The sequence below is a fragment of the Somniosus microcephalus genome, chromosome 31 (assembly GCF_052327205.1).
Source record: "Somniosus microcephalus isolate GS21.2 chromosome 31, FLI_Smic_1.0, whole genome shotgun sequence".
In the NCBI taxonomy this organism is placed as follows: domain Eukaryota; kingdom Metazoa; phylum Chordata; class Chondrichthyes; order Squaliformes; family Somniosidae; genus Somniosus; species Somniosus microcephalus.
The window spans coordinates 32,886,113-32,909,515 of NC_141017.1; the positions used below are offsets into that span (position 1 = coordinate 32,886,113).

A 23,403-nucleotide genomic window follows, 5' to 3' on the forward strand; every position below is an offset into this window, starting at 1 on the left:
CCACCGCGGCCTCGCCCCTCCCTATCTCTGTAATCTCCTCCAGCCCCACAACCCTCCCAGATATCGGCGCTCCTCCAATTCTGGCCAATCCCCGATTTCAATCGCTCCACCATTAGCGGCCGTGCCTTCAGCTGCCTGGGCCCCAAGCTCTGGAATTCCCTCCCTAAATCTCTCTCCTCCTTTAAGATGCTCCTTAAAACCTACCTCTTTGACCAATGTTTTGGTCATCTGCCCTAATTTCTCCCTCATGTGGCTGGGTGTCAAATTTAGTTTTAGAACGCTCCCGTGAAGCGCCTTGGGACGTCTCACTACGTTAAAGGCGCTATATTAATGAAAGTTGTTATTGAACATTGAGCTTGGCTGTGAAATCTCCCAACAGTCCAAATGGCCTGAAACAACTACAGAAAATGCTGGAAACACTCAGCAGGTCAGGCAGCATCGAGGAGCGAGAAAGAGTCAACGTTTCGGGTCGAGGGCCCTTTGTCAGAACTGGAAAAGGTTCGAGAAGAGAGATTTTTAAGCAGACGCCCGGGGGGAGGGGAGGAAAGAACAAAGGGAAGGCAGGAGAGATTGACTGACAAAAGGGATGATGGTGCAAGGCAAAAAAGAGATGGTAATGGGACAAGTTAAGAAACAAAAGATGACTCTAGATGAGGTGTGAATGGCGATGGCAAAATCGTCAACAGCTACCATGTGAGAAAACAAGGGGAAAAAAACAGGGGCCGAGGTTATGGTCTGAAATTGTTGAACTCGATTAAGTTCAGAAGACTGTAAAGCTCCATCTCAGCCTCAGTAAACTCCCCACTGGAGTGGAGCTAATTTCCAGAACAAACGGGAAACTGTTCAACCTCCGTCGCCTCCAGTCCAGATCCAAGGTCGTCCCATCCTCTGTCGTCGAATTACAGTATACAGACGATGCTTGTGCCTGCGCTCACTCGGAAGTCGAACTCCAAACCATCGTCAACACCTTCACCGAAGCGTACAAGAGCATGGGCCTTACACTAAACATCCGTAAGACAAAGGTCCTCTACCAACCTGCCCCTGCCACACAGTGCTGCCCCCCGATTATCAAAATCCACGACGAGGCCTTGGACAACGTGGACCACTTTCCATGCCTCAGGAGCCTACCTTCAACAAGGGCAGACGTCGACGACGAAGTCCAACACCGCCTTCAGTGTGCCAGTGCAGCCTTCGGTCGCCTGAGGAAGAGAGTGTTTGAAGACCAGGACCTCAAACCCGGCACTAAGCTCATGGTCTACAGAGCAGCAATGATACCCACCCTGCTGTATGCCTCAGAGACATGGACCATGTACAGCAGGCACCTCAAAGCACTGGAGAGGTACCACCAACGCTGCCTACGCAAGATCCTGCAATTCCATTGGCAGGATAGGCGCACCAACGTCAGTGTTCTCGCTCAGGCCAACATTCCCAGCATCGAAGCTCTGACCACGCTCAATCAGCTCCGATGGACGGGTCACATTGTCCGCATGCCCGATACGAGACTCCCAAAACAAGCGCTCTACTCGGAGCCCCAGGTGGGCAGAGGAAACGCTTTAAGGACATCCTCAAAGCCTTCTTGAAAAAGTGTAACATCCCCACCTGCACCTGGGAATCCCTGGCCCAAGGCCGCACAAAGTGGAGGAGAAGCATCCGGGAAGGCGACGAACACCTCGAGTCTCTTCACCGGGAGCAAGCGGAAGCCAAGCGCAGGCAGCGCACGTCAACCCAAGCACCCCACCCACCCGCCCCTTCAACCACCGTCTGCCCCACCTGTGACAGAGACTGCATAGTGGTTAGCACGGTTGCCTCACAGCACCAGGGACCCGGGTTCGAATCCGGCCTCGGGTGACTGTGCAAACTCCACACAGACATTCTCCCCGTGTTTGCGTGGGTTTTCTCCGGGTGCTCCGGTTTCCTCCCACAGTCCAAAGATGTGCGGGTTAGGTTGATTGGCTATGATAAATTGACCCTTAGTGTTAGGGGGATTAAATACGTGGGGTTACGGGGATAGGGTGGGATATGTGTCGGTGCAGGCTCGATGGGCCGAAATGGCCTCTATCTGCACTGTGGGGTTTCTGTGATTTCTGTGAATCACCGGAGAACTCATTTTTAATGTGGAAGCAAGTCATCCTCGGTTCCGCCTAAGAAGAAGATGATTGTAAAGTGCCTAATCGAAAGTCCAAATGGCCTGTTGTCGATCACCATCTGGGCCTATGTGAACAATGGTATTGCAATGGCACCGACCGCCTATGGAACCATCCCCTTGTCCAAGTCAGGAGGGAGTAGGGGAGATAAACTGGAGCAGCAAAAAAAATGAGCCAATACCCTCCGTGGGTTTTACACACTCTGCCTTCAGTCAAGAAGGGAGAATCACTGGGGTGAGATTACCAGCTAATTAACAGGTACCAACTTCACAACACACAATAACAGCACACTGAATGAGCATGAAGTTAAGTGGTGGCGATTGAGTGAACGCATGGGGACATTTCTGAGCCCAGCACGGATTCCCCCCCCCCCACCCCGCTCCCCGCCCCCTCCCTGTAAGAAACCCGGGTCGGGGGGAGCATGCACAACCTAAATATCAGCCTTGGCTCAGTGGTAGCACTCTCGCCTTCGAGACTTGAGCACATAACCTAGGCTGACACCCCTCCAGTGCAGTACTTTTTTTGGGGAGTACGGTGTTGTCGGAGGTGCCGTCTTTTGGATGAGCCGTTAAACCGAGGTCCCTTCAGCCTGCGCAGATGGATGTAAACGTGTCACAGGAGGAGCAGAGTCCCCCAGTGTCCTGGTCATCACTTACACCTCAAACACCACCAAAAACAGATTATCTGGTCATTTATCTCATTGCTGTCGGTGGTTCCTTTGTGTGTGCAAATTGGCGGTGCATTTACCTACAACAGTGACTTCACCGCAATCAGTAATTAAGCCATCTTGAGGGCATGACGAGCTCTACACCAATGCAAGCTCTTTCCTTTATAGACAGTTCACAACAATTTCATTAAAACGCTGGACCCCACGCTTGTGAACTCAGACATGGCAAAACTGTTTACACTGAGCAAATACTTGGCATGAAATATAATGGAATAATACTGCATAAAATTACTACTTCTTTATGAGAAGCGTCCCACACATCAGCAAAAACATGTTCCCAAAATGCTTTGATCTCTGATCTCCACTTCGAGTCCTTAAATTATTATTTTTTAAATTATTAAGACATTCATGCTAATTTAGCTTCAGGATCGAAATCAGCAGAAGAAGGACCACCCCTCCACCTCCAGACCACCACCCCCTCCGCCTCCAGACCACGGCCCTCCATCTCCAGACCACCGCCTCCAGACCACCGCCCCTCCGCCTCCAGGCCCCCCCCACTCCGCCATTCAAATCAGATCAAGGCTGGCCTGTACCTCAACTCCATTTGCCTGCCTTCGCTTCATATCCCTTGCCCAACAAAAATCTGTCGCTCTCAGTTTTGAAAGTCATCAGAATGGTGTATAGAAGTTGACCCCGCCATTTACATAGAAGATAGGAGCAGGAGTAGGCCATTTGGCCCCTCAAGCCTGCTCTGCCATTCAATGAGATCATGGCTGATCATCCAAGTTCAGTACCCTGTCCCCGCTTTCTCCCCATATCCCTTGATCCCTTTAGCCTTAAGAAATATATCCAACTCCTTCTTGAATATATTTAATGAATTGGCCTTCACTGCCTTCTGTGGTAGAGAATTCCACAGGTTCACCACTCTCTGGGTGAAGAAATTCCTCCTCATCTCAGTCCTAAATGGCTTACCCATTATCCTTAGACTGTGACCCCTGGTTCTGGACTCCCCCGCCATCGGGAACATCCTTCCTGCATCTAGTCTGTCTAGTCCTGTTAGAATTTTATAAGTTTCAATGAGATCCCCTCTCATTCTTCTAAACTCCAGCGAGTATAAGCCCAATCGACACAATCTCTCCTTATACGTCATTCCTGCCATCCCAGGTATCAGTCTGGTGAATCTTCGCTGCACTCCCTCCATGGCAAGAACTGCAGTTTAACTTAGGTGATCTGGAGCATTGCGTGTTCTGTGAAAGATTGTACACCGCAACACTAATCAAGGGAGCCTCTCCATTCAAGGCAGTTACCAATTTCGATCACCCAAGGATCTCTCAATTTCTCTTCACTAATATTCCAGCGATGGAGCCGGTTGTGTCTTTCGCCCTCCCACCAATCTTCACCCACCCAGCCCCGCCCACCCCCTCCTTTCCAGAAGGTGCCGACTCCAGGAATACCATCCCACAGGTGCCTCATCCAGGTGGCAGTTCTCCAGGGAAGTTCTCCCCGCTTTCCTGGCCAACATTTGTCCCTCAACCAAAACATCTGAGGAAGGATGTTCTTGCCATGATGGGAGTGAAGCAAAGATTCACCAGACTGATACCTGGGATGGCAGGAATGATGTATGGAGAGAGATTGGGTCGATTGGGCTTATATTCGCTAGAGTTTAGAAGAATGAGAGGGGATCTCATTGAAACTTATAAAATTCTAACAGGACTAGACAGACTAGATGCAGGAAGGATGTTCCCGATGGTCGGGGAGTCCAGAACCAGGGGTCACAGTCCAAGGATAAGGGGTAAGCCATTTAGGACAGAGATGAGGGGGAATTTCTTCACCCAGAGAGTGGTGAACCTGTGGAATTCTCTACCACAGAAGGCAGTTGAGGCCAATTCATTAAATATATTTAAGGAGTTAGATATATTTCTTAAGGCTAAAGGGATCAAAGGATATGGGGAGAAAGCAGAGACAGGGTACTGAATTTGGATGATCAGCCATGATCTCATTGAATGGCGGAGCAGGCTCGAGGGGCCGAATGGCCTTCTCCTGCTCCTATCTTCTATGTTTCTATCACTAAAACAGGTCATTACCGCATTGATGTTTGTGGGAGCTTGCTGTGCGCAAATTGGCTGCCCGCATTTCAACAGTGACTACACTTCAAAAAGTACTTCATTGAATGTAAAACGCTTTAGGATGTCCCAAGGTCGTGAAAGGCGCTGGAGAAATGCAAGTTATTTTGTTAAGACTGCTCACAGGCTTATCAACCATACAGGCGATCAGACGTAAAACTGACTCTGTCCTCATCCAACATCCACATCCCTGCATTTCCAGGAGTCACGAAGCAACAATCAGGAGCAAGATCCCGGCCCAGTTTCCCCCCTCCCTAACCCAGAGCACTGCGTTCCATTGGTGCAGGCCCCACTGCTACAGCCCGAGATTACTTAGCACACGCAGGGCAATTGAAGCTCAGACATTTCGGATCTGTGTGGCTCAGTCATTGCGGGGCTTGAAACTCATATCAATAAAACAAGAGTCCCGGTATCCGCAGCGATGATGGTCTGACACTAAAGCAGACACAAGTGAACTGACTGGATGTTTAACTGAGGGAGAAGGGAACAGAGGGATCCGGGGACAGGGTGGAAAGAGGTCATTCGGGTGGGAGGAGGCTCATTTGGAGTATAAATACCGGCATAAACTAGTTGGGCTGAATGGCCAGTTCTTGTGCTGTAGATTCCATGTCACTTCCACTACCCTTTGTGTGGAAAATTTTTCAAACTTCTCATCTTCAAATTCCTTCATGGCCTCGCTCTACTTTACCTCCACAACCTTTCCCAATCCCATGTACCAGCTCACATTTTCACTCATTCCCGCCCCCTCTTCAGCGGCTGGACTTTGGCCTTCAGCCGCCATCTCGCCCCCTTCATGAACCCTTTCGCCTTCCAACCCTTCCTCACCTTATGTGGGAACATGTGGAGTCATAGAATCAGAGAAAGTTACAGCACGGAAGGAGGCCATTTCGGCCCATCGTGTCCACGCCGGCCAACGAAGAGCTATCCCGCCTAATCCCACTTCCCAGATCTTGGTCCGTAGCCCTGCAGGTTACAGCATCCCAAGTGCACATCCAAGTACTTTTTAAATGTGGTTAGGGTTCCTGCCTCTACCACCCTTTCAGGCAGTGAGTTCCAGACCCCCACAACCCTCTGGGTGAAGAAATTTCCCCTCAAAACCTTCCACCAATTACTTTAAATCTATGTCCCCTGGTTTTTGACCCCTCTGCTAAGGGAAATAGGTCCTTTCTATCCACTTTATCTATGCTCCTCATAATTTTATACACCTCAATAAAGGTCTCCCCTCAGCCTCCTCTGTTCCAAGGAAAACAGACCCAGCCTATCCAGTCTTTCCTCATAGCTAAGATTCTCTGCTCCCGGCAACATCCTTGTAAATCTCCTCTGTACCCTCTCTAGTGCAATCACATCTTTCCTGTAATGTGGTGACCAGAACTGCACGCAGTACTCCAGCTGAGGCCTAACTAGTGTTTTATACAGTTGAAGCATAACCCCCCTGCTCTTGTATTCTATGCCACGGCTAATAAAGGCAAGCATTCCGTATGCCTTCTTAACCACCTTATCTACCTGGCCTGCTACCTTCAGGGATCGGTGGGCATACACTCCAAAGTCCCTTTGTTCCTCTACACTACTCAGTGTCCTACTCAATGCTATCATTACGAAGCCCTGAAATGCCAAGAGAGGACCATAAAGAAGAATACCCTCAGTCAACTAGTCCTGGGACTCAGTGGAACTACTAACACTAACCAGCCCCAGGACAGTGACAGCGTAACACAAAGAATTCGACCCAACACAATCGTCGCTAAGCAAAAGGAAAAATATCTGTCATATTGGGCAGAAACAACAAAAACCCAAAGCAAACTCAATTGCTACTTGGCCCTAAACAGACAATACAACATGGCTGAATACCTGACCATGGTAAAGGATAGCAAACTGAGAAAAACTTTGACAATGTACAGACTTAGTGAACATAACCTGGCGATCAAAAAAGGTAGACACAGACAGACCCGGCTACCAAGAGAGGACAGGATATGCTCTCACTGCAGTCAGGGAGTGGTGGAGACAGAGATGCACTTCCTCACAGCTTGTAGAAAATATCAGGGCATAAGGGAGAATTTCTACCCAAAATTCACAAAAATATGCCCGGAATTCAGAAATTTGAATGACGACCAAAAACTCCCATACCTACTAGGGGAAGAGAGAAATTGCGTAACACTAGCGGCACACTATGTTACAGCTTGCCATAAACAGAGGGACAACCACTAAATATAAGAAAAGAGTGTATATAAATTATATGAAAGTATATTTATACACTCAGGGATATATCTGTTTATACACTGTATGGATAGATCTGTATTTTTGTGAACAAACATGAATGTTTTCCGATGCTTTGGCAACATAAGATGTAACTTGTCATGCCAATAAAGCGATTTGAATTGAATTGAATTAATGTGTATTCCCTTTCCTTGTTAGCCCTCCCCAAATGCATTACCTCACACTTCTCCGGGTTGCATTCCATTTGCCACTGTTCTGCCCACCTGACCAATTTATTGATATCTTCCTGCAGTCTACAGCTTCCTTCTTCAATATCAACCATGCAGCCGATTTTAGTATCATCTGCAAACTTCTTAATCATACCCCCTATATTCACGTCAAGATCGTTGATATATATATACCACAAAAAGCAAGGGACCTAGTACTGAGCCCCGCAGAACCCCACTGGAAACGGCCTTCCAGTCACAAAAACACCCATCAACCATTACCCTCTGCTTCCTGTCTCCGAGCCAGTTTTGAATCCAACTTGACACTTTGCCCTGGATCCCATGGGCTTTTAACTTCGTGACCAGTCTGCCAAGTGGAACCTGGCAGGGGACAAGTAGCAGAATGGACAGTAAGCTGGCTACAAAACAGAAAATAGAAAGTAGGGGTTAAAGGTAGTTACTCATACTGGCAAAAAAAGGTGGGAAGTGGTGTTCCACAAGGATCGGTGCTGGGACATCTGTTGTTAACTACTTAGATAAACGATTTGGACTCGGGATTCAGAAGTACAATATCAACATTTGCAGACAACACCAAATTTGGGGGGGGTGGGGGGGTGGTAGTAGTTAATACAGAGGACTGTGACAAAATACAGAAAGACATTAATATACTTGCAGAATGGGCGTGTAATTGGCAAATATACAAGTGTGAGGTGGTACATTTTGGTAATAAGGAAACCACATACTCCTTGGAAAAGTGTCTAAATGGGGTAGAGGAGCAGGAGGATCTGGGGACAGATACACGAACCACTAAAAGTTGCGACGCAGGTTAATGAGGCCATTAAAAAAAGCAAACAAAGCACTGGGGCTCATTTCAAGAGGGACCGAATTAAAAAGCAGAGAAATTACATTGAACTTGTACAGAACGTTGGTTAGACCACACGGAGTTCTCTGAACAGTTCTGGTCGCCATCTTATAAAAAAGGATATTGAGGTACTGGTGAAGCTGCAAAATATATTTACTAGAATGACTGCAGAACTGAGAGGTTATACGCAATCAGGAAAGACTGCACAGACTGGGGGCTCATTTCTCTGGAAAAGATAAAGGTTGAGGGGTGACCTGATTAAGATTACGGAAGGGTTTGATAGGGTAGACATAGAGAAGATGTTTCCACTGTGGGGGAGACCAGAACTAGAGGCCATCAATGTAAGACGATCACTAATAAATCCAATAGGGAATTCAGGGGAAACTTCTTTACCCAGAGAGTGGTGAGAATGTGGAACTCGCTATCACAGGGAATAGTCGAGGTGAATAGTGTAGATGCATTTAAGGGGAAGCTAGATAAACACATGAGGGAGAAAGGAATAGAAGGATATGTTGATAGGGTGAGATGAAGAGGGGTGGGAGGAGGCTCGTGTGGAGCACAAACACCGGCACAGACCAGTTGGGCCGAATGGCCTGTTTCTGTGTTGTAAATATTATGTAACACGAGGTACTATAATACCTTCAAATGCCTATTGAAAAGCTACTCCTTTTGGCCGTGTCTTAACATAGAAGATAGGAGCAGGAGTCGGCCATTCGGCCCCTCGAGCCTGCTCCGCCATTTAATGAGATCATGGCTGATCATCCAAATTCAGTACCCTGTCCCTGCTTTCTCCCCATATCCCTTGATCCCTTTAGCCTGGAGAAATATATCCAACTCCTTCTTGAATATATTTAATAAATTGGCCTCCACTGCCTTCTGTGGTAGAGAATTCCACAGGTTCACCACTCTCTGGGTGAAGAAATTCCTCCTCATCTCTGTCCTAAATGGCTTACCCCTTATCCTTAGACTGTGACCCCTGGTTCTGGACTCCCCCGCCATCAGGAACATCCTTCCTGCATCTAGTCTGTCTAGTCCTGTTAGAATTTTATAAGTTTCAATGAGATCCCCTCTCATTCTTCTAAACTCCAGTGAGTATAAGCCCAATCGACCCAATCTCTCCTCATACGTCATTCCTGCCATCCCAGGTATCAGTCTGGTGAATCTTCGCTGCACTCCCTCCATGGCAAGAACATCCTTCCTCAGATAAGGTGACCAAAACTGCACACAATACTCAAGGTGTGGTCTCACCAAGGCCCTGTACAACTGCAGCAAGACATCCTTGCTCCTGTACTCGAATCCTCTCGCTATGAAGGCCAACATACCATTTGCCTTCTTAACCGCCTGCTGCACCTGCATGCTTACCTTCAGCGACTGGTGCACAAGGACACCCAGGTCTCGTTGCACTTCCCCTTTTCCCAATCTATTGCTGTTCAGATAATAATCTGTCTTCCTGTTTTTGCCACCAAAGTGGATAACCTCACATTTATCCACATTATACTGCATCTGCCATATCACCCAACCTGTCCAAATCATACTAGAGTTTCTTGGCATCCTCCTCACAGCACACACGCCCACCCAGCTTTGTGTCGTCTGCAAACTTGGAGATATTACATCTAGTTCAGTCAAAGGGACAAGAAAACAGACAGACAGGTTAACAACTCACCTTAAAGCAGATATTTGAACAATAAAAAATACTACAGCTAGTGCGCAGGCTGCAAAGAGAACATAGAAGATAGGAGCAGGAGTCGGCCATTCGGCCCCTCGAGCCTGCTCTGCCATTCAATGAGATCATGGCTGATCATCCAAACTCAGTACCCTGTCCCTGCCTTCTCCCCATATCCCTTGATCCCCTTAGCCTTAAGAAATATATCTAACTCCTTCTTGAATATATTTAATGAATTGGCCTCCACTGCCTTCTGTGGTAGAGAATTCCACAGGTTCACCACTCTCTGGGTGAAGAAATTCCTCCTCATCTCAGTCCTAAATGGCTTACCCCTTATCCTTAGACTGTGACCCCTGGTTCTGGACTCCCCCGCCATCGGGAACATCCTTCCTGCATCTAGTCTGTCTAGTCCTGTTAAATTTTTATAAGTTTCAATGAGATCCCCTCTCATTCTTCTAAACTCTAGCGAATAAGCCTAATCGACCCAATCTCTCCTCATACGTCATTCCTGCCATCCCAGTTATCAGTCTGGTGAATCTTCACTGCGTTCCCTCCATGGCAAGAACATCCTTCCTCAGAACGCTTGAAAGTTGCAAGAGAGAGGGGACTGATCCTGCGATTTCTCAAGCAAGGGTATGGGGAAAGAGCAGGGGCTGGGACTAATTGGACAGGTCTTTCAAAAGAGCCAGCACATGCACAATGGGCCGAATGGCCTCCTTCTGTGCCGTGTCCCTCGACGATTCGAAGGAAACAATACCACATCTATCCAGTTGAGCATGTACACCCGACTCAAAACGTCTCGAGTTTTACCACCCTGACCCTATTTTCAAGAGAAGCCCCCCAATAAACCGCGGTTTGTTTACAGGATTAAGGTGCGTGGGGCCGCCCGAGTGCAGCTTCCCCTCTCGAATTACAGGTCTCTGGAGCTCCAGTCCATACCGCCGAGTATTACAGCAAAAACATCAGGCACACCAAACAGGTTCTTGGCTGCCCCAAATCCGCGGAGACAAAACAACCAACTTCTAACAAGTGAAGCCAAACCCTCTCTGGCCGGCAGAACCATATATATTCAAAAAATCAACAGAATTGCCTCCAATGTTTTATGGAGACACTTAAAAGTTTCCCATTCATGGGAAGCGACAGTGAGTTTCAAGACTTTAAAAGTTTTTTTTAAACAAAAAAGTGTGATTTGGAAAAGCTCCAATATTAATGGGGATTGTTTTTTTTAAAGAGGATTTTTTTTGGACTGGGATGGGGAATCTGCGAGAGCGGCAGACATCAAGGTTTTGAGGGACTCCCCGAAAAAGTGTCACTCGGACAAGTCTGGAAACTTAGGAGAGTCAATTCTTCATCCAAAATAAAATAATTCCCAGCAAATCCTTGCTATCTGGCAAGGAGGGGCTGGAATAGTGTCCCCTTTACTGCAACAACACTCATAAAGGGGGAGGGAAAAGGGAAGAAAAAAAAAGTTCTGCTACAATTTAAAACTTTTAAGAAACTAATTGGGATTAAACTAACTTTTAAAAAACTTTCTTGGGTCCTTTCTCCAGAGGGGAAAATTTGCGACACTCACTTTCTTAATCCCCCCCCAATACAACACGACAGGAAACTCGCCATCTCCCTTCCCATCAACATTCCCAGGGCATCTTATTTCTTAACTTTTTTGAAACAGCACTCACCCAAAGCTCCGATCCCCACTCCATGATGCTTGCACTTCTTAATTCCGGCTGGGAAGAGAGAGAGAGACTCTTTCGTGCTTTATCCCCCTCCCTTCGTCCGCTCTCTTGTGTGGGGTTTCTTTCTTTTAAAAAAAAATGTTGATTGTGGAAACTCCTCTTATGAATGAAGTTGCTGAGCTTTTCTCAAGCTGTAAACATTCTCTCCCCCAAGCCAGCCCCGGTTAATTTCAGGCTCCCTGCGCAGCGCAGCGCCGCGTCACTGACGCCAATCCGCCTTAAAAGCTCAACTGCGCCCCACTCCGGCCTTGGCAGGAACAGCAAGCAGCCCCACTCTCAACTCAGTCTGACTTTACAAGCCTTCTGGCCTCAACATCCATAAACATAGAAGATAGGAGCAGGAGTAGGCCATTCGGCCCTTCGAGCCTGCTCCGCCATTCAACGAGATCATGGCTGATCATCCAAACCCTAGCACCCAGTCCCTACACCGACAGCCATCCCACCCAAGCCCTATCCCCATAACCCCACATATTTAATCCCCCTCTATAACACTAAGGGCCAATTTTTATCATGGCCAATCAACCTAACCCGCACATCTTTGGAAGGAAACCAGAGCACCCAGAGGAAACCCACGCAAACACGGGGAGAATGTGCAAACTCCACACAGACAGTCACCCAAGGCCAGATTTGAACCCGGGTCCCTGGCACTGTGAGGCAACAGTGCTAACCACTATGCCACCAGTTCTACAATTTCAGACCATTAACCTCTGTCCCTATATTTTCCCCACATGGCAGCTGTTTTTTTACATAGGATATAGGGCACAGGAACAGGCCATTCGGCCCGAATAACAACAGAAAATGCTGGAAAAACTCAGCAGGTCAGGCAACATCCGTGGAGAGAAATTTGAGTTGACGTTTCATAATCATAATCAACTTTATTGTCATTGTTAGTGCACAAGTGCAGTACAACAAAATGTAGGCTTGCAGCTCCCGAGAGTGTACATTTAGATCAAGACATTTAAACATTCAACATTCATTTGGCTTGTAATACATTAACATTAACATAACCATAATAAAGTGCATTGGCAGATGTGCAGGCTTTAGAGTTTATTTGTGGAGTTCAGTAGGATGACAGCCCTGGGAAAGAAGCTGTTCCTAAATCTGGTCGTTCGGGTGCGAATGCATCTGTAGCGTCTCCCAGATGGCAGGGGGGCGAACAGACTGTGGCTGGGGTGGGTAGGGTCTTTGATGATGGTCAGTGACCTCTGTAAACAGCGTTTCTGGTATATGTGCTCTATGGTCGGTAGCCGGGTGCCGGTAATGCGTTGGGCAGTTTTGACTACCCGCTGCAGGGCTTTCCGGTCATGGCAGCTACAGCTGCCATACCATACTGTGATACAGTTCGTCAGGATGCTCTCTATTGTGCAGCGGTAAAAGTTAGAGAGGATCAGGGGTGACAGGTTACATCCCTTCAGCCTCCTTAGGAAATATAGGCGCTGCTGGGCCTTCTTCACCAAAGAGGAGGTATTGAGGGACCAGGAGAGGTCTTCCGTGATGTGGACTCCGAGGAACTTAAAGCTGTCCACCCTTCTTCAAAACTGGAAAGAAAAGAAAATAGATCGAAGGCAGGGCTGCGATCGGACAAAAGAAGTGAAAGAGACAAAAGCAGTAAAAGAGACAATAAAAGGTATTCGAAGCCAGACGAGATGGTAATAGGCTGAGATTAGGTGTGAAGTGTACTGGCAGGGCAAGAGATAGCTTCCGATGTCAAGGATCGCAAGCTTCATCAACTCTTGGACACCAACGCCCCTCCGGAACCTTCTTCCCCTTCACTTTCCTCTGACCCCCCTTCTCCCAGTCTCACCCCCTGCCGCGTTTTCACTTTCCCCTCTGACCTTCCACTCTCTGACCCCGAACGATCAGTCCTCAGCAAAGGCCTGAGCTTCATCCCCTTACGCCCCCACCTCAATGAATTTCGAGCTCGGCACGATGTTGAGCTCTTTTTCCGCCGCCTTCGTCTCCGTGCCCACTTCTTTGGCCAGGAGTCTTCCCCCCGCACAACTGACCCTTTCTCCCGCTTGCAGAATTCCCGTTCTACCTGGACCCCTCCCCCTGGCCTCTTACCCTCTCTAGATCTTTTCATCGCTAACTGCCGCTGTGACATCGGCCGTCTCCATTTCTCTGCACCCCTCACTCACTCCAACCTACCTCCCTCTGAACTTGCAGCACTCCATTCTCTTAGATCCAACCCCAACATTGTCATTAAACCCGCTGACAAGGGCGGTGCTGTTGTTGTTTGACGAACTGACCTCTACCTAGCGGAAGCTGAACGCCAACTCTCCGACACCTCCTCCTACCTCCACCTGGACCATGACCCCACTACCGAACATCAAACCACCGTTTCCAAGACTGTCACTGACCTCATCTCCCCTGGAGATCTTCCCCCCGCTGCCACCAACCTCATAATTCCCCAACCCCGCACAGCCCACTTCTACCTCCTTCCCAAGATCCACAAACAGGACTGCCCTGGTAGACCCATCGTTTCAGCCTGTTCTTGCCCCACGGAACTTATCTTCCTATCTTGACTCTATCTTTTCTCCCCTTGTCCAGTCTCTTCCCACCTACATCCGCGACTCTTCGGACGCCCTCCGCCACTTTAACAGTTTCTAGTTTCCTGGCCCCAACCGCTTCCTTTTCACCATGGACGTACAATCCCTCTACACCTCCATCCCCCACCAGGATGGCCTGAGGGCACTCCGCTTCTTCCTTGAACAGAGGCCCGACCAGTCCCCATCCACCACCACCCTCCTCCGCCTGGCTGAACTTGTTCTCACATTGAACAACTTCTCCTTTAACTCCACTCATTTCCTCCAAATCAAAGGTGTTGCCATGGGTACCCGCATGGGTCCTAGCTATGCCTGCCTTTTCGTGGGCTATGTGGAACAATCTTTGTTCCAGTCCTACTCGGGTCCCCTCCCTCACCTCTTTTTCCGATACATTGATGACTGTATCGGTGCCGTTTCCTGCTCTCGCCCCGAACTAGACAATTTCATTCACTTTGCCTCCAATTTCCACCCTTCCCTCACCTTCACATGGTCCATCTCTGACTCTTCCCTTCCCTTCCTCGACTTCTCCGTCTCCATCTCTGGGGATAGGTTATTGACCAATATTCACTACAAGCCCACTGACTCCCACAGCTACCTGGACTACACTTCCTCCCACCCCGCTTCCTGTAAGGACTCTATTCCATTCTCCCAGTTTCTCCGTCTCCGCTGTATCTGCTCCGACGAAGCCACCTTCCACACCAGTGCTTCAGACATGTCTTCCTTTTTCCGCAACCGAGGATTTCCCTCTACCGTGGTTGACACTACCCTCGACCGTGTCAGTTCTATCTCCCGCACTCACCCCTGCCCCTCCCTCCCGGAACCACGATAGGATTCCCCTTGTCCTCACCTTTCACCCCACCAGCCTCCACATTCAACGGATCATCCTCCGGCATTTCTGCTACCTCCAAAGTGATCCCACCACCAAACATATCTTCCCCTCCCCTCCCCTTTCAGCATTCCGTAGGGAGCGCTCCCTCCGAGGCACCCTAGTCCACTCCTCTATCACCCCAAACAGCCCTTCCCCTTCGCCTGGCACCTTCCCGTGCAAGCGGAGGAGATGTAACACCTGCCCCTATACCTCCCCCCTTCCCACTGTCCAGGGCCCCAAACACCCCTTCCAGGTGAAACAGCGATTTACTTGTACTTCTCGCAATCTAGTATACTGTATTCGCTGCTCACGATGCGGTCTCCTCTACATTGGGGAGACCAAACGCAGATTGGGTGACCGCTTTGTGGAACACCTCCGTTCAGTCCGTAAGGGTGACCCCGAGCTTCCGGTCGCCTGTCATTTTAATTCACCGTCCTTGGCCTCTTGTATTGTTCCACGGAAGCTCAACATAAACTCGAGGAACAGCACCTCATCTTCCGATTAGGCACTTTGCAGCCTTCCGGACTCAATATCGAGTTCAACAATTTCAGATCATAACCTCGGCCCCTATTACTTTTTTACTTGTAATTTTTCCACTCCTTTCCCCCCCCCCCCCTTTCCTTTTGTTTCTCTCTCCCACCTGGCAGCTATCTCTTGCCCTGCCAGTACACTTCACACCTAATCTCAGCCTATTACCATCTCATCTGGCTTCGAATACCTTTTATTGTTTCTTTTACTGCTTTTGTCTCTTTCACTTCTTTTGTCTGATCGCAGCCCTGCCTTCGATCTATTTTCTTTTCTTTCCAGTTTTGAAGAAGGGTTCGACCCGAAACGTCAACTCAAATTTCTCTCCACGGATGTTGCCTGACCTGCTGAGTTTTTCCAGCATTTTCTGTTGTTATTTCGGATTTCCAACATCTGCAGTATTTTGCTATCATACCATTCGGCCCAACCAGTCTATGCTTAACTCGAGCCTCCTCCTGTCTTTCCTCATCTAACTCTATCAGCGTAACCCTCGATTCCCTTCTCCCTCATACGCTTGTCCAGCCTCCACTTAAATGCATCTATACTATTCCCCTCAACCACTCCCTGTGGTAGCGAGTTCCACATTCTCACCACTCTCTGGGTAAAGAAGTTTCTTCTGAATTCCCTGCTAGATTGTCCTGGGGCCAATATTTATCCCTCAACCAACATAACAAAACAGAACGATAGCAAAATACTGCAGATGCTGGAAATCCGAAATAATCTGCATCTGCAGTATTTTGCTATCGTACTAGTGTTTGGTTCACTGCCACACCTCTTCTAGGAATGCCTGCCTTGAAGAAGTTCTGCTCTTCTCTTCAACGGGATCTCCGTTTGGCTCTTCATTAGACCCGAAACGTTGACTCTATTTTCTCTCCACGGATGTTGCTTGGCCTGCTGAGTTTTTCCAGCATTTTCTGTTGTTATAACATTGCTGTTTGTGGGAGCTTGCTGTGCGCAAATTGGCTGCCGCGTTTCCCACATTACAACAGTGACGCCACTTCAAAAATACTTCATTGGCAATAAAGCACTTTGAGGTGTCCGGTGCTCTTGAAAGGCGCTATAGAAATGCAAGTCTTTCTTTTTTAGATTTCTTGGTGACTATCTTATATTGATGGCCTCTAGTTATGCTCTTCCCCACAAGTGGAAACATTCCCTCTGTACCCACTCTATCAAAACCCTCTATTAGGTCACCCCTTAGCCTTCTCTTTTCAAGAGAAAAGAGACCCAGCCTGTTCATCCTTTCCTGATATGTATACCTTCGCATTTCTGGTATCATCCTTGTAAATCTTCTCTGCACCCTCTCCAGTGCCTCTATATCCTTTTTATAATATGGCGACCAGAACTGTACGCAATACTCTAAGTGTGGTCTAACCAAAGTTCGATACAGGTTTAGCATAACTTTTCCCTACTTTTCAATTCTATCCCTCCAGGAATAAACCCAAGTCCTTGGTTTGCTTTTTTTATGGCCTTGCTAACCTGTGTCGCAACTTTTAGCGATTTGTGTATTTGTACTCCAAGATCCCTTTGTTCCTCTACCCCACCCAGACTCGCACCCTCCAAGTGATAAGTGACCTCCCTATTCTTCCTGCCAAAATGTAATACCAGTTGATGATTCTGCCATTCCCATTTACACCTCCTCTAGACCCATCTTTTGTTTCATTACCTGTCCCATTACCAATTCAATTCAATTCAATTCAAATCGCTTTATTGGCATGACAAGATACATCTTATGTTGCCAAAGCATCGAAAATCATTCATGGTTGTACACAAAAATACAGATCTATCCATACAGTGTATAAACAGATATATCCCTGAGTGTATAAATATACTTCATATAATTTGTATATACTCTTTTCTTATATTTAGTGGTTGTCCCTCTGTTTATGGCAAGCTGTAACATAGTGTGCCACTAAGGTTACACAATTTCTCTCTTCCCCTAGTAGGTGTGGGAGTTTTTGGTCGTCATTCAAATTTCTGAATTCCGGGCATATTTTTGTGAATTTTGGGTAGAAATTCTCCCTTATGCCCTGATATTTTCTACAAGCTGTGAGGAAGTGCATCTCTGTCTCCACCACTCCCTGACTGCAGTGAGAGCATATCCTGTCCTCTCTTGGTAGCCGGGTCTGCCTGTGTCTACCTTTTTCGATCGCCAGGCTATGTTCACTAAGTCTGTACATTGTCAAGGTTTTTCTCAGTTTGCCATCCTTTACCATGGTCAGGTAATCAGCCATGTTGTATTGTCTGTTTAGGGCCAAGTAGCAATTGAGTTTGTTTTGGGTTTTTGTTGTTTCTGCCCAATATGACAGATATTTTTCCTTTTGCTTAGTGACGATTGTATTGGGTCGAATTCTTTGTGTTACGCTGTCACTGTCCTGGGGCTGGTTATTGTTAGTAGTGTTAGTGGTTACTTCACTGAGTCCCAGGACTAGTTGACTGAGGGTATTCTTCTTTATGGTCCTCTCTTGGCATTTCAGGGCTTCGTAATGATAGCAGTGGGGGTTGCTCATTTTTAGGTGTTTCCAAAATTTGGTGGCTCTTTTTTGGATAGTGATTATTAATGGATATTGGCCTAGTTCTGCCCTGCATGCATTGTTTACGGTTTTCCTTTGAGTCCGGAGGATACTTTTACAGAATTCTGCATATAGGATCTCAATTGGGTGTTTGTCCCATTTTGCAAATTCTTGTTGTGTTAGCGGTCCCCACACCTCACTGCCATAGAGTGCAATTGGTTCAATTACTGATTTAAAAATTTTGAGCCAAATGCTAATTGGGATTTCTATTTGGATTGATTTTTTAATGGCATAGAAAGCCCTTCTTGCTTTCTCATTCAGTTCATTCACAGCCAGATGAAAATTTCCCGTAGAACTGATTTTTAAGCCCAAGTATGTGTAGTTAGTGGTTTGTTCAATTTTGGTTGTTCCTAGTGTGAAATTTATTTTGGGTCCCTGATGTATGGATCTTTGCTGGAACACAAGGACTTTGGTTTTTTGGGGATTTGTCAGGGCCCAGGTCTGGCAGAACGACTCCAGCAGATCCAGGTTCTGCTGTAGACCCTCCTTAGTTGGTGACAGCAGAACCAGGTCATCTGCAAAGAGGAGGAATTTAACCTTGGATTCATATAGGGTGAGGCCGGGTGCTGTAGATTGTTCAAGTAGTTTTGCCAATTCATTTATGTAAATATTAAAGAGTGTCGGTGAGATGGGCGAGCCCTGCGTCACCCCCCACCCCTGTGGGAAGTATTTTGTTTGTTTGTCTCCAATTTTAACTGCACATTTGTTGTTTGTATACATTGATTTAATTACATCATATGTTTTTCCCCCTACCCCGCTTTCGATAAGTTTCAGGAATAGACCGTCGTGCCAGATGGAATCGAAAGCCTTCTGGAAATCTATAAAGCATGCGTAGATTTTGCTTTTGTTTTGATGAACGTGTTTGTCAATTAGGGTCTGTAGGGTGAAGATATGATCTGATGTTCTATAGTTTGGCAGGAATCCAATTTGGCTTTTACTCAAGACATTGTGCTCCTCAAGGAAGTTTATAAGTCTTTTGTTTATGATACTACAGAATACCTTTCCCAGGTTACTGTTTACACAGATGCCTCGATAGTTATTTGGGTCGACTTTGTCCCCACTTTTGTATTTGGGCGTTATGAGTCCTTTGTTCCAGATATCAGGGAAGTAACCGACACTCATCTCCTTTTGCCTTGCACTATCATACCTTTTGTCTTTTAATCTCTCTGGCTTATCACAGACCTTCCCTTTTGTTCTTTCCTCCCCTCCCCCCGCCCCTACACTTGCTTAAAACCTGTAACATCTAACTTTTTCCAGTTCTGACGAAGGGTCATCGACCTGAAACGTTAACTCTGTTTCTCTCTCCACAGATGTCGCCTGACCTGCTGAGTGTCTCCAGCACTTTTGTTTTTATCTCAATCAGTCTGTAATGCAGTGTTGGTCCGTTGTTTAGTGTGCAGAATATTTTCACATAAGGCGTGCAAGGCTGGTGTTGTTGAATGGCAATAGATTGGGAGAAGGGGAAGTGCAAAGAGACCTGGGTGTCCTTGTGTACCAGTCGCTGAAGGTAAGCATGCAGGTGCAGCAGGCGGTTAAGAAGGCAAATGGTATGTTGGCCTTCGTAGCAAGAGGGTTCGAGTACAGGAACAAGGATGTCTTGCTACAGTTGTACAGGGCCTTGGTGAGACCGCACCTTGAGTATTGTGTGCAGTTTTGGTCACCTTACCTGAGGAAGGATGTTCTCGCCATGGAGGGAGTGCAGCGAAGATTCACCAGACTGATACCTGGGATGGCAGGAATGACGTATGAGGAGAGATTGTGTCGATTGGGCTTATACTCACTGGAGTTTAGAAGATTGAGAGGGGATCTCATCGAAACCTATAAAATTCTGTCAGGTCTGGACAGACTAGATGCAGGAAGGATGTTTCTGATGGCCGGGGAGTCCAGAACCAGGGGTCATAGTCTAAGGATAAGGGGAAGCCATTTAGGACTGAAATGAGGAGGAATTTCTTCACCCAGAGAGTGGTGAACCTGTGGAATTCTCTGCCACAGAGGGCGGTGGAGGCCAGTTCATTAAATATATTCAAGAAAGAGTTGGATATATTTCTTGAGGCTAAAGGGATCAAGGGATATGGGGAAAAGGCAGGGACAGGGTACTGAATTTGGATGATCAGCCATGATCACATTGAATGGCGGAGCAGGCTCGAGGGGCCGAATGGCCTACTCCTGCTCCTATCTTCTATGCTAAGAGGACATCTGATGTTTTCTTTGGAACAGAGGAGGCTGAGGGGAGACCTAATTGAGGTGTATAAAATTATGAGGGGCCTAGATAGAGTGGATGGGAAGGACCTATTTCCCTTAGCTGAGAGTTCAATAACCAGGGGGCAGAGATTTAAAGTCATTGGTGGAAGGATTAGAGGGGAGTTGAGGAGAACTTTTTTCACCCAGAGGGTGGTGGGGGTCTGGAACTCACTGCCTGAAAGGGTGGTAGAGGCAGAAACCCTCATCACATTTAAAAAGTACTTGGATATGCACTTGAAGTGCCGTAACCTGCAGGGCTACGGACCAAGAGCTGGAAAGTGGGATTAGGCTGGAGAGCTCTTTGTCGGCCGGCACGGACACAATGGGCCGAATGGCCTCCTTCTGTGCCGTAAATTTCTATGATTCTATCTACCTCCTTCCTCCAGTTTTCTCCCCTCTTGAAGGCGATTCACCTTAAGGAATGCAAAGGGGGTTATGTTACGACAACTTGCATTTATATACCGCCTTTATCATATTAAATGTCCCACGGCGCTTCACAGGAGCGTTATCAAACAAAATTTGACACCGAGTCACTCAGGAGATATTAGGACAGTTGGAGATAGGTTTTAAGACCTTTTAGAGGAGGAGAGAGAGGTAGCGAGGCGGAAAGATTTAGGGAGGGAATTCCAGAGCTTAGGGCCCAGGCAACAGAAGGCACAGCCACTAATGTCTGAAAATCAGGGATGCTCTGGAGGCCAGAGTTAGAGGAGCGCAGAGATCTCAGAGGGGTGTAGGGCTGGAGGAGATTACAGAGATAGGGAGGGGCGAGGCCATGGAGGGATTTAAACACAAGGATGAGAATCTAAAAATCAAGGCGTTGCCGGACCGGGAGCCAATGTAGGTCAGCGAGCACCTATATTACAGCTGTATAAAGTTCTAGTTAGACTGCATCTGGAATCACTGCCTTCAGTTCTGGGCACCGCACCTTGGCAAGGATATATTGGCTTTGGAGGGGGTGCAGTGCAGATTCACCAGAATGATACTTGGGCTAAAAGGGTTAAATTATGAGGACATGTTGGACAGACTAGGCTTGTATGGTAAGCGTGCAGGTGCAGCAGGCGGCTAAGGCGGCAAATGGTATGTTGGCCTTCGTAGCGAGAGGATTCGAGTACAGGAGCAAGGATGTCTTGCTGCAGTTGTACAGGGCCTTGGTGAGACCACATCTTGAGTATTGTGTGCAGTTTTGGTTGCCTTATCTGAGGAAGGATGTTCTTGCCATGGAGGGAGTGCAGCGAAGATTCACCAGACTGATACCTGGGATGGCAGGAATGACGTATGAGGAGAGATTAGATCGATTGGGCTTATACTTGCTGGAGTTTAGAAGAATGAGAGGGGATCTCATTGAAACTTATAAAATTCTAACAGGACTAGACAGACTAGATGCAGGAAGGATGTTCCCGATGGCAGGGGAGTCCAGAACCAGGGGTCACAGTCTAAGGATAAGGGGTAAGCCATTTAGGACTGAGATGAGGAGGACTTTCTTCACCCAGAGAGTGGTGAACCTGTGGAATTCTCTACCACAGAAGGCAGTTGAGGCCAATTCATTAAATATATTCAAGAAGAAGTTAGATATATTTCTTGAGGCTAAAGGGATCACGTGATATGGGGAGAAGGCAGGGACAGGGTACTGAATTTGGATGATCAGCCATGATCTCATTGAATGGCGGAGCAGGCTCAAGGGGCTGAATGGCCTACTCCTGCTCCTATCTTCTATGTTTCTATGTCTGATAGCATGTATTTTGTCAACCTCAAAGGAGGGATGATTAAGAACATAAGAGCATAAGAAGTAAGAGCAGGAGTCGGCCATTCGGCCCCTCGAGCCTGCTCCGCCATTCAATAAGACCACGGCTGATCATCGACCTCAACTCCACTTTCCCGCCCGATCTCCATATCCCTTGATTCCCCTAGAGTCCAAAAATCTATCGATCTCAGCCTTGAATATACTCAAAGACTCAGCGCCCACAGCCCTCTGGGGCAGAGAATTCCAAAGATTCACAACCCTCTGAGTGAAGAAATTCCTCCTCATCTCGGTCTTAAATGGCCGACCCCTTATCCTGAGACTGTGCCCCCTAGTTCTAGACTCTCCAGCCAGGGGGAAACAACCTCTCAGCATCGACCCTGTCAATGGTAGATATGGGGATAGTGCAGGAAAGTAGTGTTGAGGTCGATGATCAGCCATGATTCTATTGAATGGCGGAGCAGGCTCGAGGGGCCTTATGGCCTACTCCTGCTCCTATTCTTATGTTCTGTCAGACGTACCCTGTGTGGTAGAATTCCCACAACATAATTTAAAAAAAAATCTTCAGTATGGGTGCAGGGACGGTTTAAATCGACCAGAGTACAACCGAGTAGTACAGGCTGTCCAAAACAATGCTGATGCAGCCCCCAAGTACAGCTAACCAGAACAGGTAACCTCACACCAGCGCCGCCTTTATTCTCCATTGAGAATCTGCTTGAATTATGAGCCCAGCTAGACATTTTAAGCATTTTTGCGATGCCTTTGCACTGCCCTTTTGTTTGTTTTTTTAGGAGAATGTCCTGTGTGTACCCCGAGGCCCCCATTTACATTCGTCATCAGCTGTCAGTCTCCTGATTCTTTGCCTCTGGAATGTGTGGCCGGCCGGTGTGGTGGGTGCTGACACTTGCACGTCTTCAGGAGGGAGCTGGCCGGGGCACAGGTCGCATCATATAGAAGCTAAGTGTCTTTATAGAGAACACATGGTCCGTGTGATCTTCTGGACTGATTTTCATCGCCCGCGGGGGACGGAGAGGAATTTTCCTAGAATATTTTTTCCCTTTAATGGCCCTGGGTTTTCCCCTGTTTTTATGCCTCTCCCAGGAGATTGCACGGCTGTGGGCGGGGGAAGGTATTAAGGGGGAAAAATTGGGTGGCATCCCCTTTGGGGCACTAACTTCACCGGGGCTCTACTTTTAGCGCCCCGAAAAAGTTAGTGCCCCGCGCCGTAAATTCAGTGATAGCGCCCCAAGCAGGAGGTGGGGCTACTGGAAGCGCTCCCTCTCCCTCTTGGGGCGCTCCCATT

At 47.6% G+C, this 23,403-nt stretch overlaps 1 protein-coding gene across 2 annotated transcripts in view; it reads right to left on the bottom strand.

Moving 5' to 3' along the window:
- Window positions 1-11,794, bottom strand: part of trip10b (thyroid hormone receptor interactor 10b) — a 168,710-nt gene extending 156,916 nt beyond the window's left edge. The window contains exon 1 of one of the 2 annotated variants that reach the window (XM_085971747.1): window positions 11,556-11,794. In XM_085971747.1, coding sequence (XP_085827873.1) covers window positions 11,556-11,579 — 24 coding nt within the window. In that variant the 5' untranslated portion in view covers window positions 11,580-11,794. Of the gene's footprint in view, window positions 1-11,394; window positions 11,457-11,555 lie in introns of those variants that run through there. The other variant, XM_085971748.1, reaches the window with a different exon arrangement.
- Window positions 11,795-23,403: the final 11,609 nt, after the last annotated feature.